A 13,215-nucleotide genomic window follows, 5' to 3' on the forward strand; every position below is an offset into this window, starting at 1 on the left:
CTTTGGGTGTCTAGTATGTTTCTGGGCAAGTGCCAACGTTACTTTGTCGACATGGCGTGCTTGACCAATTTTGCAAACACACGCTATATGTATATTTAATGGTCGCACTTATATTTAGTTCGTATATTTGTGGATTTATATGCAACATGTTGCCATTCGCACACAGCGATTTCCCGAGAGTCCCGATGACGAGTTCTAATTAATTGCCCGACGGTGCGTGGGATGCGTTTCTCCTTGGGCAAGGACTTTTCCCATTTTTCACTGATTTCACTGGCGGCCACTTGTCTGCGAGGCGGGAGATCCGGGGATAAGGCGGCCATCGGTAATCCAAGGGTCCGATGGCACGCAATGCCGCTCTCGGTTCTCTCCGCCCACCGCACTCCGCCATCCGCCATTTTGTCGGCCCAGCAGCACCCGCACAAAAAGGCACATGCCCGAACGTTTGGTACATGTATGAAGTACACCCGGCATACCACAGGGGATTCTTCATTAGAGAGGTGTTTTTCGTTTTTTTGTTTTTTGTCGAACCGAACGGATGATCTTAGTTTTTGAAAACCTCTAACAATTCGTTGGCTTTCAGCAGTGTCGTGTGTTTATTTTTGGTCTACACCGCCGCCCGAAGAAAACCCGAAGACGCGGAGACGTTGCCGAAGGCGCACACATGTCCAAAAATATCACACGCAAAGGCCTGGGCAGCGCACAAAACTAGAGCACTTTCCGAATTTTTCATCAAATTTTCATATTTTACTTATTCGAATCGTCAGAATTATAATTGCAAATCTTATGCAACGCGCACTCCACCGCGATTTCGCCCTGGAGCCACACTCCGCCACGTGCTCGAAGAGGGCGCGTGGAATCGACGAGGTCTGCCATGGATTTTCCACGTTTTCCACCCGTTTCACGGGTCCGCAGCGCATATAGATTCTATACTCGATGCTGGTGGGCCAGCAGAAGCACGGCGAACTTACTTTTCGTGTCGATATTACTCTCTAGACTGACGACGAGCCCGTCGGCGGCGACTACGAGTGCAGAATGATGAGCGATGTGCGATGGGCGGCGAGCAGCGAGAATTGCCGCTGAGCGAGCACCAGCACTGCGGCACGCAATACGCAGCAGCCGCACAGTGGGTTGGAAAATGGGGAAAATCCATTTTCTATTTAGGAGAGGGTGCATAGCGAAGGCACAGTAATCTTATTAAGGAAACGATTAACATAAATTTTTCAATTCGGACTGCTCCAGGTGATTACTACTAACACGCTCCTAAAGTCTGAACAAATTTAAAATTTAAATAAAATATTTTAAATAATAACGCAAGTTTAAATTAGTTCAAATTATAAAACACAATCATTAGTCCGGCTTTTGTTAAAGTAATTTGATGGGTTTAAAAATCTTACTAAAGGGCAAAGGGTTCTTGAATGTAGGCGTCCCTAAAGCAAATCGCCTTAAACCAAAAACTGTTTGCAACTTAATTAACTTCTAACTAACCAATAAGTTGGGGGACACTGTGCGGCGACTTTAGCCCGAGGCGATTTCTCGCCGGCTTGCCGTGTTCGCTTACATTTTTCGCCTCGCCGCTTGTTGCTCGTTTGGCCCACTTCCTTTCCTTTCTCGCTCTGATTGCTTCTCTTTGGGCCTGGCTATTTAAATCAGCTGTTTGGCAATTCGGTTCGGGGAAATGCCGAGAACATGGGTATGGGGCACACGGGAAAAACAAATAAAAGCATGCAGTGCGCGAGTCTTAAAAGGTTTCTGAAATTTTTTGTATAATTGCCAACGCCTGTATGTCGGCGGGCATTTTGTTTGTTGGATTTTTTGAGTGCCTGCCAAGACGCCGGGACTTTTCCTCATTATGATGCTGTAATAGACGTGGTATAAATAAATCATATGTGGCCACCGACGGGCAGCCAAAAATATCTATTCATTCAACTTGAACTTGTCAGGTTTTTAATGAATGAAATCATATTTTGCAGTCGCATTCGTTAGCGCTTTTCATTGGCTTTCCTCTTGCTAACTGAGTCAGCGTCATTGGCTTGGATGCGATGCGTTCAGGCGGAACAACTTGAGATATTTTCTATTTGGACGGACTGTATATGGGCCGAAGGATGAAATGCGGCAGGAGGGTGGGGATGTTGAGGGTTTTCCCATTCGTACCATGCGGCGTATGCGTAATTTGAATTATTGCGCATTTCATTGCGATTCCTTACTAGCGGGTTGCCTGCAAAGCAAACATGCAGTACACAGCGAAATAAGAGATGTATTAAAAAAATGTTGTATTTTTCTTCACATTTTAAATTAAGTGACAATTTGGAGGAGCTTTGGTGAATAAACTTGAAATAAAATTTAATTTTATGTTTATTTTGAATTGAACATAATAAAACTAGATAAAAGACTAAAAACCCCGCACCATTTCCCGTTTGCAAAACCGAATCCATTGCGTCTCAGTGGTGTACTCGGACATTTTTAATACATCGTCGGTTAACTTGCGCAGAAGATTCAGCAGCATGACAGCTTGCATTTGCGACTTAAAAAAATATAAAAAGCGAAATTTTGTCGTTTTTTAGAATGTTACATTTTTGAAATAGTTGGACGGGTTTACACACTTCGGCTTGGTGATGTTAGCTTTCTTTCTTTTTTATACCCTTGCAGAGGGTATTAAAATTTCAGTCAAAAGTTTGCAACGCAGTGAAGGAGACATTTCCGACCCTATAATTTTATACATATATTCTTGATCAGCATCACCAGGAGAGTCGATCTAGCCATATCCGTCCTTCCGTCCGTCTGACCGACTGTCCGATTCTACGCAAACTAGTCCCTCAGTTTTAAAGCTATCTGCTTGAAACTTTCCCAAAAGCTGTCTTACTATTGCAGGTATTATATAAGTGGGAACGAGCCGGATCGGGCGACTATATCATATAGCTCCCATAGGAACAATTTGAAAAAAGAATTCAGACTCAAGAATATATATACTTTATAGGGTCGGAAATGTCTCCTTCACTGCGTTGCAAACTTTTGACTGAAATTATAATACCCTCTGCAAGGGTATAAAAACAACAAGAGGCTCAGATTGTTGTTTGAGCATTTGTCAATTCGAATGGATTAATAGAACATATATGTCAATTGCAAAATATTTAATAAATGTTGAGTATATCTCTCTGTGTATGTGGGTGGCTGCTTATATGGGTATTATTTTTCCACACAAATTAGCCGAGTGTGAAGCTGCATTGTGGGGCTGCAGGGTAGCGATAAACTTCATTGCTATGAAATGAATTTTGCGCAAAACAATGAGCCCCGACCAAGAAATCGGGTCCTTCTGGTCCCCTGAACCCACTGTCGCTGCAGCAAAAGGGATGTTGTTGATTCCGGCTGCATATGCGTGCCAGGACCTCGTAGCTGAGAGCTAATGTCGGCAAGATCCAGAGCGTTGTGCAGGCAGGCGGAAAAGAAGAAGTACCCAAACTTATAATCGGCTCGTTCTCTATCTGTTTGTGTTGTGGGTCGGTTGGCCACAATTCATTACCGAGGGAGGAGTGAGGAGGGAGGAGGGTCTGCGGTCCCCGGGAGAAGACGTTGCGGTGGCTCTGGGCCCGGTTTGCTTATGCGTGCGGCCTCTTTGATTGTCAGCCGGCAATTTCGCCAAAGGCATAATTGCTATCTGTGCCCTTTATGGCGGTCCCGACAGCTGTCCCCGTTGGCTTCCGTCCCGCCTCCTGGAAAATACTAAATTTAATGATGGAATTTCACAGTCCCCGCTCGAGAGGCTCATGTTGCACACGGGTCGGTCAAGTTTCGCCCCTGATAATTTGCAAATCCTTGCGTCAATGGCCATGACAATGATTATGCCAACGAGAAACTTTTCGGTAGTCATTGTTTCCTTAGTGACTTTGTACCTCGGACCCAACTCCGCACTTGCAGCACTCAGCTCGCCTTAGCGCTTTCTTTTCTGCCCAAAAAGTTTACCAAACAAAACTTTTCCATTTACTCGGCCAGATGAACTGTGCGAGTACTTGTGACGTGCATTTCCACGCTGTCGCCACTAAGGTTTGTTCCTTTTGACGGCTCCGGTCGCCGGCGAAAGTCCGTAGACAAAAAAGGCCCCAATATGGGGATGGGATCCGTGCGGCTTGTCACCTGCATTACAATGAAAATACCAAGAAATGTTTCGATTGCAAGACCAAAACGGGAATACTCTCCTTCCAGTTGTTTCTATACCACGGACTTGCTCCGATTTGTAATATCTCAATACCTTTTGGATTGTGATTTATTTTTTAACAATTTCTCAGTAATTATTGGAATTATTTAAGACAATTTTTCTGTTAGCCAAATTAAGTTTTCTTGCTGTTATCAAAAAAAATGTCTACCAAGTGTATTAAGCATTGGGGAGATAACATTTAGTCCATCAGCTCAAAAGATTTTTTTACTGCAATTAAAATTAAATGTATTTTCCCAAATCAAAGACAGACAACATTATTTGGAAGTGAATAGAAAATTTTTTGAACTAGAAAAATATTTTATAGAATCTAATTTTTATTTTAATCAGCTTCTCGGCATTTATTTCGCGACCTTGCTTATAATTTTGGATAATAGTAATATTTAATAAATAAATAATAAATAAATATTACATCTAACATATTATATTAATGTTCAAATTCGGAAAAGGTCCTTTATAATCTCTAGGCGACGATCTAGAGATTTCCTCCCGCTGATAATCAGTTGAAAATATAAAATCGAAACAAAGTATAACCTTCAGTTCTCCTCTACGGCAATATATATTGTTCAGCTTTATTTAGAGAATTGCTTTATTATTTGAGATCCATTCTTCACCTGTAGCTCGTTAGGGAAAATCGAGTGTTCCGCCGACTGACAGTTGCCGAGTTACGGTGCGAGAAAGTTTCGTGTCCTGGCAGCTCCGCCCGTACTTACTTGCTCCATCCGGCTATTAATTGAAGGCCCATCATGGCCAGGCTTCACTTGTTTGCCGTTTGTTGAATCAATTTGCGGCAACAACTGATGAAGCCGAAGTGGATGTCGAGGCCAAAGCAAGAAGTAGAATAGGATGGGTGGGGGATGTGGAATGGGAACAGGAACAAATCAATCAATTGCAGCAAGGAATGCTTTCGACCACGCCCAGATCTGGGCGAAATTTTGTTTGCCCTTTATTTGCGTCGCTCTCTCATTGTTGTTCTCCGCTGTACGTACATTTATTCTTTCGCTTTGTTTTTTGGCGGAACTAATTAACTTCCATTTAAATGAAAAACGAGCTGCGATTTGGGCCCATCGAATGAGCGTCATAAAGTCAGTCAGGGGAGAATAATGGCCCGACCCGGAGTGTACACGCACACATGTCCGTGCCCGGCAGAGCGTTCAATGGGCCGTATACGTAATTTGAGGCATCCAGGTCCCGCCCACCACCCGCCGCCCACCGAGATGCTGTTAAAATTAATGCCAGCTCGTAAGTTTTACAAGGAATTCAATTTTTTGCACCACACCCGGCAAGACGGATAGTCGTCCTGCCCTCGGAAAACTTTGGCTCGCCGGGAAAAGTGTCTCTTCTCTGGGCTGGAAAGCCATCGTCCTTTGTTTGAGTCCTGCCGCTGAAAATTGATTCGAAAGTTTTGCCATTAAATTGTCCTTTGTGCCGTAATCGGTTGGCCCTTTGTTCGGCAATGGAAATGCATTTCGGTTTTGGTATTCATCCTTTTTATGGTTTTATTATTCATTTGTTAACAGATCTTTTTTTAAAAATGCAGTAGGTTTCATATGCATTAATTTTCATAGTTTTTCAATAATTTTTTTTTTAGAATTCGTTCTTATCTTTTTGTTTTATACAGTTTTCTGAGTGGCGGCTTATGCTTTGAGTTTATAAACTATGCTTTTAATTTATTTTCGTTTTTTCTTCGAATGAACTTACGCCTTGTTAATTATTGTGTTTCCTCTCGACTACTGTACAATGCTTTCAGTTAATTATAGTTATAGATATACGCATACAGACTACATAAAATACATAACTCAATTAGTGTCATAAAAACATTCACATCCACTGGTAATTAATTCGCTTTATACACACGCATACTTAGTTGCATTAAGTTTCGATTTCCATTAACATTTAACATTAACCTAGGTTCGGTATTCAAGTCTTGTGTGTCATCGCCTTCAGCTGCTGCTTCAATTATGCTACGTTAACGTCGAATGAGGGGATTTCCAAAATCATATATATATAAGGATTCTAATTCAATCGTACACAACAAATAAACACAGCGAGAGTGAAACAAGCACACACATAAACCAGCTGCAAGTTATCGCTTCTTTGTTTAACAAATATCTCTTTGGCAAAAATACAAATTGAACAACTTGATTTCGTGTTTGTTAATTGTTTTAAACATAATTATCTACAATAAGTCTTATTTATTTCCCCCGACAAGTGTGTTAAGTTTAAACTAATATGTATGTGTAAGTATAAATACGTATTCTGGATTAAATTAAGGACAATCAACAATCGTCAGGACAAGCTGGGGAAGACATACAAGATTTGTGAATATGCAGATGCAGTTACGGACACATTTCCTTCGTGGAGTAATAAGTTCGAGTGCAATCAAATAGTTATCCCTAAGAAAACAGCGAGTTGGTTATTCCTATGTATAAGTCGGGAATTCCCTGCCAAGCTCCAAACGTTTAGAGGGTATGTGGGGACAGGATCTAAGAGTTACGAGATGCGAAATTGTATGCTACGTTTACATCTATGAATTGCAATGACTCTCCGTGTGTATCGATATACCTGCATTTGTCCTTTTAATCGTTAATTATTTATCGCTAATCGGTATTCCTTGCTTTTCGCCTTCTGCCCTGTGGTATTGTACAATTTGAAAGATTTTGGCTTGCTGATTGAGTAGTGATTCGAAATTGTTTTGGCTTAGCTACTTAGGGCTACGAATCCAGTTAAATGCTAATTATTAATGCGATTTGGCGGCACTACTCGTAGAGTTGAGTACAAGCTATACATTCACATATCTGGTATAGAGAGGGTCCCCGCAGCCCCGTGTCCTTTGGCCATCGTTCCCAGAAACCTGATGGGTTCCCCCACAGATTCCTCAGCTCTCCCTATTTCCCCGCTCATTTAACTTTTATGCGGACAGCGGAATCGTCATTATTCAATAGCGGAAATCCCACAGCGGAGAGTACACCCATATGTGTGCCGACACACAAAGTTGCTTCATCTTATTCTTCATTCTTAATTTCGTTCTCAGTTTTCCGCGAATTTTTCTTCATTTCCCTCGCCATCCTCTTTGGCCTCGCCTTTCTCTTTCTCTACGCGTGCGTTAATTTCAAAGATAATTTCACTTTTAATTACACACTGTGTTTGTGCAGCCCCACCTCCTCGAATTCTCTGCCATCTATGCCCGAAATCAGGGCATTTATTCATTTGCGATAATCCGCCAAGGACTAGCAGCTGCAATAGTGCACTCCCCCGATCCGGACCCGGATCCAGCAATTACAGCCAAATGAATATTAAAATCCACACAATGCTGCTGGCAATTATGCACGACGCTCGAGGATCTCAAGAACTTGGCTACAAAGTCAAAGATACGGATTCGGGTGCGGTTTGGAGGCGGAGGTTGAATCGAAATCGGAGGAGGGCGTGGGCAGAGCGGAGATGAGTGGTTCTTGGGATTCCCGGATTCCTCTGGTCTTGAACTGGAAAAGCTAATGGCAACGCAGGCCAGGATTGGCATGTCACGCTCGCTGAGCTGCGACGAGTGGCAAATGAAAACTGTTTATGTGCGGCAGCGGCACTCGAATGGCAGCTGGATAGATAAAGATACAGCCAGCTTCTGCATATAATGGCTGCCAGGGCGTGGCCGCCGCCCTACCATATCTGCGATATGCGCATTTTCATGGACGAGATTGAGTTGAGCAACTCGAGGAGCTGGTGGAGTTAAATTCCAAGGCGTAATCTGAAGGCAGCCTTGATTTTTAGTTATTTACATTCCCTAAGAACAGTACGAAAGTTTCCATAGAGACACTGATTCAATAGCTTTTCTTTTGAAGTCTTTAACTTGGATTTGTTAATTTCGAGTGACGTTTCTTAAATCCTTTAGTTCAAGGGGAACCTTTCTAACTCCAACTCATGTGGTAATAAAGGCTGACAACTAATTTGAAAATAAATAAATTTAAATTTTATATTCAATAAGAACGATTAAGAATTTCTTCAATGGGATATCTAAGTTACTTTTACGAGAAGTGAAATTATTCTTTCTAGTGTAGCATTTCTAAAAGTAGTCATTTGAAATTAGGTAACATTTTAAAAACCAACTATAAACCATATTTGTACCATTCTTTTCGTATTTAAAGTTATTTTAAACTGCAATTTGAAGTGTTAAATGGCTGGTCATTACTATGTACAGTATGAAGCGCATTTGTGGTAGCCTTTGGATTTTATTCCTTATCCATTTTTTTAAAACCCATATTCCCACCATTGAAAATTCCCGTTACTACATCGTCGAAGTGCCGAGTGGCTTGAGTTCAGAAGGCTCCATTTTGTTTTCGCTAGGATGAAGTCCCGTTTCCAGATTTTCCAGCTGCCCCATTAAAGGGGAGGTGGCAAATCTAGCACTCGGGTCTGGGATGGGGGTCGCCGAGCAGCTAGCGGCTGTCAACCTTCAACTTTCGGCGACCATGGCCGATGGCGCCGTCCAGGGCAATCACGTGCCCAGTCGACTTGAGCCGAAGCACGCCCCTGGGAGCTGTCAAACGGTTCTGGACCGTTTCGCGTTTTCCACCCAAGGATATTTGAAATTATTTTCGCCTGCTTCCTGCTTCTCCTGCTGCCGGCTAATTAGTAAAACTCTCTGCGAAATTATGCTCACTCCCCTAGAGTGACTTCGCCCCCCAACGTAGTTCTTATCTAAATAAACACCCGCATTGACGGCGACGCCGTAAGAATTGGGTGGAAATTTACATAAACTAATTCGCTGGCTGATTTGAATAAGGTAATGGCAAGTGGATGGAGACGTGGCTGCCGGACAGGGGACACAGGAGGGACCCAGATGCCGAAGAGAAAGCTCCTAAACTAGCTACATCCTTGCGAGTAGGTTGGATACAGATACGAGTATGCTGGGTAGGGCGTGGTGACGTGGTGCGACGTGGTGGTTGCTCAGAACCGGGGCTCACTGCCGGAGAGGATCCGCACGGTGGTGCTGCTGATGGCCCCAGCTCCCGCCTACAGCTATACGAGGTGTCCGTCCGCGTCGGTGTAGGCCACCGGGATGCCGCCGGCCTGGCCCACTCCGCCGAAGCTGCTCATGCCCACCGCCGTCGGGTCGAAGGCCCCGCTGGTGGTCATCAGCAAATTGTTGCCCAGTCCCACGCCCGTCGGCGGCAGGTTTAGGATCTGCAGGCTGCCCATGGGCGCCGAGACCGGAACGCCCACGCCCACCAAGCTGGCGTTGAGCAGTTGCTGCTGATGCTGGTGCTGGTGCTGGAGCTGCTGCTGCTGCTTGTTCCGGTTCGGATCCTTCAGGATGCCGTGCGGCTGGCGGGGCAGCGTGGCCGTGGCCGTGGCCGTGGGCAGACTGCCGTTCAGGGTGGTGCTGGTGGTGAGCGTAGAGGCGCTCAGGTTCACCGGGTGCAGGTCGTGCAGCATCTGCAGCGGGCTCCCACCCACGGCCGACGTGTGGTGGGTGACATCGGGCTGCGGTACTCCCACCACTCCGCGCAGAATGCCGCGCCGCAAGGTGCCCGAGCCGCCGGCCACCGCTGCCACGGATCCGTTGCCGATGAGGGTGGCGCCTCCATTGGTGGCCAGCGAGGTCACCGTGATGGGCTGCATGTGCGCCAGGGGCATCGGCTGGGCGGTGAAGTCCAGGGCTGCCGGGTATTCCTGGAATCGAAAAAACAAGAGGGTTAAGAATGTGCATTAAATTCTTAAGATTGTATTCTTTAAAAAGGTTTAGAACTTGTTGTTCCTCAATATCCTCAGTTTCGTAAAAGATATAAAGGTTTTAATAATCAATTTTTTTTAAATTAACCACTTTGAAAGTCGTATTCTGAACATTTAAATTAAAATCAACCTAATCGAATAAAACATGTACGTGGGCATATATAAATTTTTGACGCATTTTCTAAAGAATAAAAATAATTTTATTTGACTAGACACTAACGAAATTTAAATTAGATTTATATATAATCAAAATCAAATATTAGTGAGCAACGAGCAAATTTGTTTAGTTTTTCAAAATGATAATTCCAAACAAAAAATTCTTCCAAAAATATTTGATTTTATTAAATTTAATTAACTCTTAATTAACTTTTTGTGTACTTTAAATTGGAGCGGATTTTTAAGAAAGCTTTCTTGATTTCAGAAGGAAATCTGGTTTTCCAGTGCGGATTAAGTGGGCATAGGCTTAGCTAAGCGGCTTCATCGCAGCTCTTCGCGGAATAGGTCCGCTCTCCGATGGCTCAGCGCAAAAGTTTTCCCATTAAACTGTCGCCCGAGATATGAAACAATGAGGAGCGCAAACAAAAGTCCGCTCTAAGCCGAGGCTCAAATACCCTGGACTCCTGTGCGCTGCGAATCCTTTGGCTACTTTTCCCTGAAAAGACGGCATTAAAGCAAAGATTGGCACTAACGATGCCGTAATTATGACAGCGCCTCCTGCCAGCGCTCGTGCACAATACAACTTCCTGACAACTTCTCAACTGGGCAACGGAAAAAAGCGAACTGTCTGCGAGTGGATTCCTAGTTCAATTGACATGACACTTTGTGCCAGTTGAGGAAGCTGTTCCGCATGCCAGAAGTCCAGCAGTGCGGGCCAAGTTTGCAGCACGTACAACTTTCCAGTTGCAAACTTGGCCCGTGCACCTAATTGGAATATTAAGGGGAATCGAGTACCCACTATTGCAGAATTGAAAGCTCTCGGGGATTAACATGGCGGAAGGACATCCAGCAACACATTAGGGACACAACACTCGACACTGATTAACAAGGATGAGGCGGGGATCGGAATCGGGACGGGGAGCGGGAGCGGGAGCGTTCTTAAGTAGACCTGGGCGGACATTTTGTATCAGTTTACAAAGTTAAATTGTCTTCAACGAAAACTTGGGCCCGGAGAGCTCCGCAGCTAAGCCACGACGATTTGGGGGCTCAGGAAGTGCCAGGGTGTCCTGGTCGCGTAAAGGGTTTGCTGCCTGCAAACTTTGGGCCACTTAAAGGCTTTTGTGTGCCGCGCGTCGCTAATTCTCGGCCGCAGCTCATTATTGTTGTTACTGCCGGAGTTGGAACTTCATTCCGGGTAAATAGAATAACCAATTGGCATCTCCACACTGGCCATAAAGTAGAAACTTTCCACATTAAGGCCAACCAAACGGCGCCGGCGGGCCAAGTCTATGAGTCGAAAGAGCCTCTGGCGGAGCAGGAGCAGAAGCTGGAGCGAAAATTAAATTATGGCCCACTAGGAGCGGATCCCCTTATTTATTTAATCGGCTTCAGCTGCGTGCTCGCGCCCGCCCCATGAATTTTAAAACAAAACACTCGTGTATTCTTCGCTTTGATGACAGCCACAGCGCCCCAGTCCGAAAAGCGTAAAGTATCTGACGGATACTCCTCCTCTCCAGCTCCCTTGCAGCTGACAGCCCAGTGGCAGTCGGACAATGGCCAGATACCGAGTTCGCCCGCACGAAAACTAATTGAATTTAAAACTGTGCAGAACGCAAGTTAACAAAGTGAACCGTAGTTAAGTTGTCCGGCTGAAGTCAAGTCCCTGCCCTCCGGCTGCTCCGTCCGGAGCCACATATGCACGTAGTCCACATAGGGATTCCAACTGCGTCCGGCAGTCAGCATTTAACTTATCAACGCCAGCCAAATGAAACTCGAGCATTTTCGGGCTGGCGTGGGTGCGGCATGTGGTCATGTGGACTTGGTGCTCGGGCCTTGGAAGCCATCCAAAGTTGGCAATAAAATACAAATTGCCGCTTAAATAGTTACAAGCTGGTTGGACAAAAACACCGCAACGGATGGATGAGTGGGTGGGCTGCCATTCTCGTTCTGGTTTTGCCCGGGTGTGGCCACAACTTGTTTTAAATTGCATTTACTTCGGGCCACTTTGCGTGCCAATGAACGGATGTGGATACGACCAATAGAGCGGGAACAGAAGTCCTTGAGGCGCTGACCCTGGGACATTCTGTTGCTCCGGAAGGGTGAATCAATCAGAAATCACCGCCTATTCATGCTTCGAGTTTGTAAATTCAATTTCATCAAAAAAAGTATTAAAATCACCCTAATGACAATAAATCAAACACGACCTGCCTTTGCTTATTCTTCAAGAATCAGCTGCAGAAAGCCAAAATTAAATAAAGAACTGTCTAAATCTTGTGATAAAATTAACGTGGAATTATAAACTGTGCTTTAAATAAATAAACTTCTTAAGATATTTAAGAAAACGGTATAGAATGGACATCTAGTTAGATGTTTAGAATATTAGTCAATCTGGCTGCTAAATCAATTTTTTAAACTAAAAAAACTCTTTGGGAAATGAACATTCTTGAAAACGTAGGTGTAATGTTACCAGTTAAGCATTTGGCCACAGAAGATCGATATTTATCTATCGGAATGCAATTCAATGCATATTTTTGCTAGTACTGACGCTGAAAAAATGCGTAGAGGTTCGTTTCGTTATAAACAAAACAATTATACCAGATTTTTGTGAATTACTGATGTGCCAAAAAGTATGGCAAGAGCTTTTCTAGTTAGTTATTAAACAAAAATGCAAGTAAATGACTTTAAAAACGTGTAGTAAAGATAATTTGGAAAGATTATTCATAAATCGAAAGGTATAAATGAATACTTCAATCCGAGTAAAGGAACTAAATGTAGGCTATGTAACATTTCAGCGCCTAACAAAAATATAAACATGGTTAAAAGAAATCAAATACACTTGGGAACTTTACCTTTTTGTTGGTAAATTGAAATAAATAGTTTGACTTGCAATCCAACAAACTTGTAAATGTATTATTTGGAAATATCTCAATCTTAACTAAATAAATAAAAATAAGTAAACTAAATGTGGTTGCTGAAATAAATCAAGTAGAGGAAGCTCTCATAACTGGCAACTGCAGAGCAACACAGCATAAATTGATTAAGAAGCTGTTCAATCACTTTTCAGCGCTTTGTGATAAACTGGTCAGGCTGAATCGAAATCGCATCTATATCTATGGCCAGATTCA

The 13,215-nt window shown here is 43.7% G+C and overlaps 1 protein-coding gene across 3 annotated transcripts in view; it reads right to left on the reverse strand.

The window, feature by feature from the left end:
- Positions 1-5,680: 5,680 nt before the first annotated feature.
- LOC108049614 (nephrin) overlaps positions 5,681-13,215 on the reverse strand; it is a 64,424-nt gene continuing 56,889 nt past the window's right edge. For all 3 annotated transcript variants that reach the window (XM_044461784.1, XM_017130854.2, XM_044461785.1), the window contains one exon: positions 5,681-9,874. In XM_044461784.1, coding sequence (XP_044317719.1) covers positions 9,221-9,874 — 654 coding nt within the window. In that variant the 3' untranslated portion in view covers positions 5,681-9,220. The remainder of the gene's footprint in view (positions 9,875-13,215) is intronic.

The sequence above is a fragment of the Drosophila rhopaloa genome, unplaced genomic scaffold (assembly GCF_018152115.1).
Source record: "Drosophila rhopaloa isolate 14029-0021.01 unplaced genomic scaffold, ASM1815211v1 contig_69, whole genome shotgun sequence".
NCBI classification, from domain to species: Eukaryota; Metazoa; Arthropoda; class Insecta; order Diptera; family Drosophilidae; genus Drosophila; species Drosophila rhopaloa.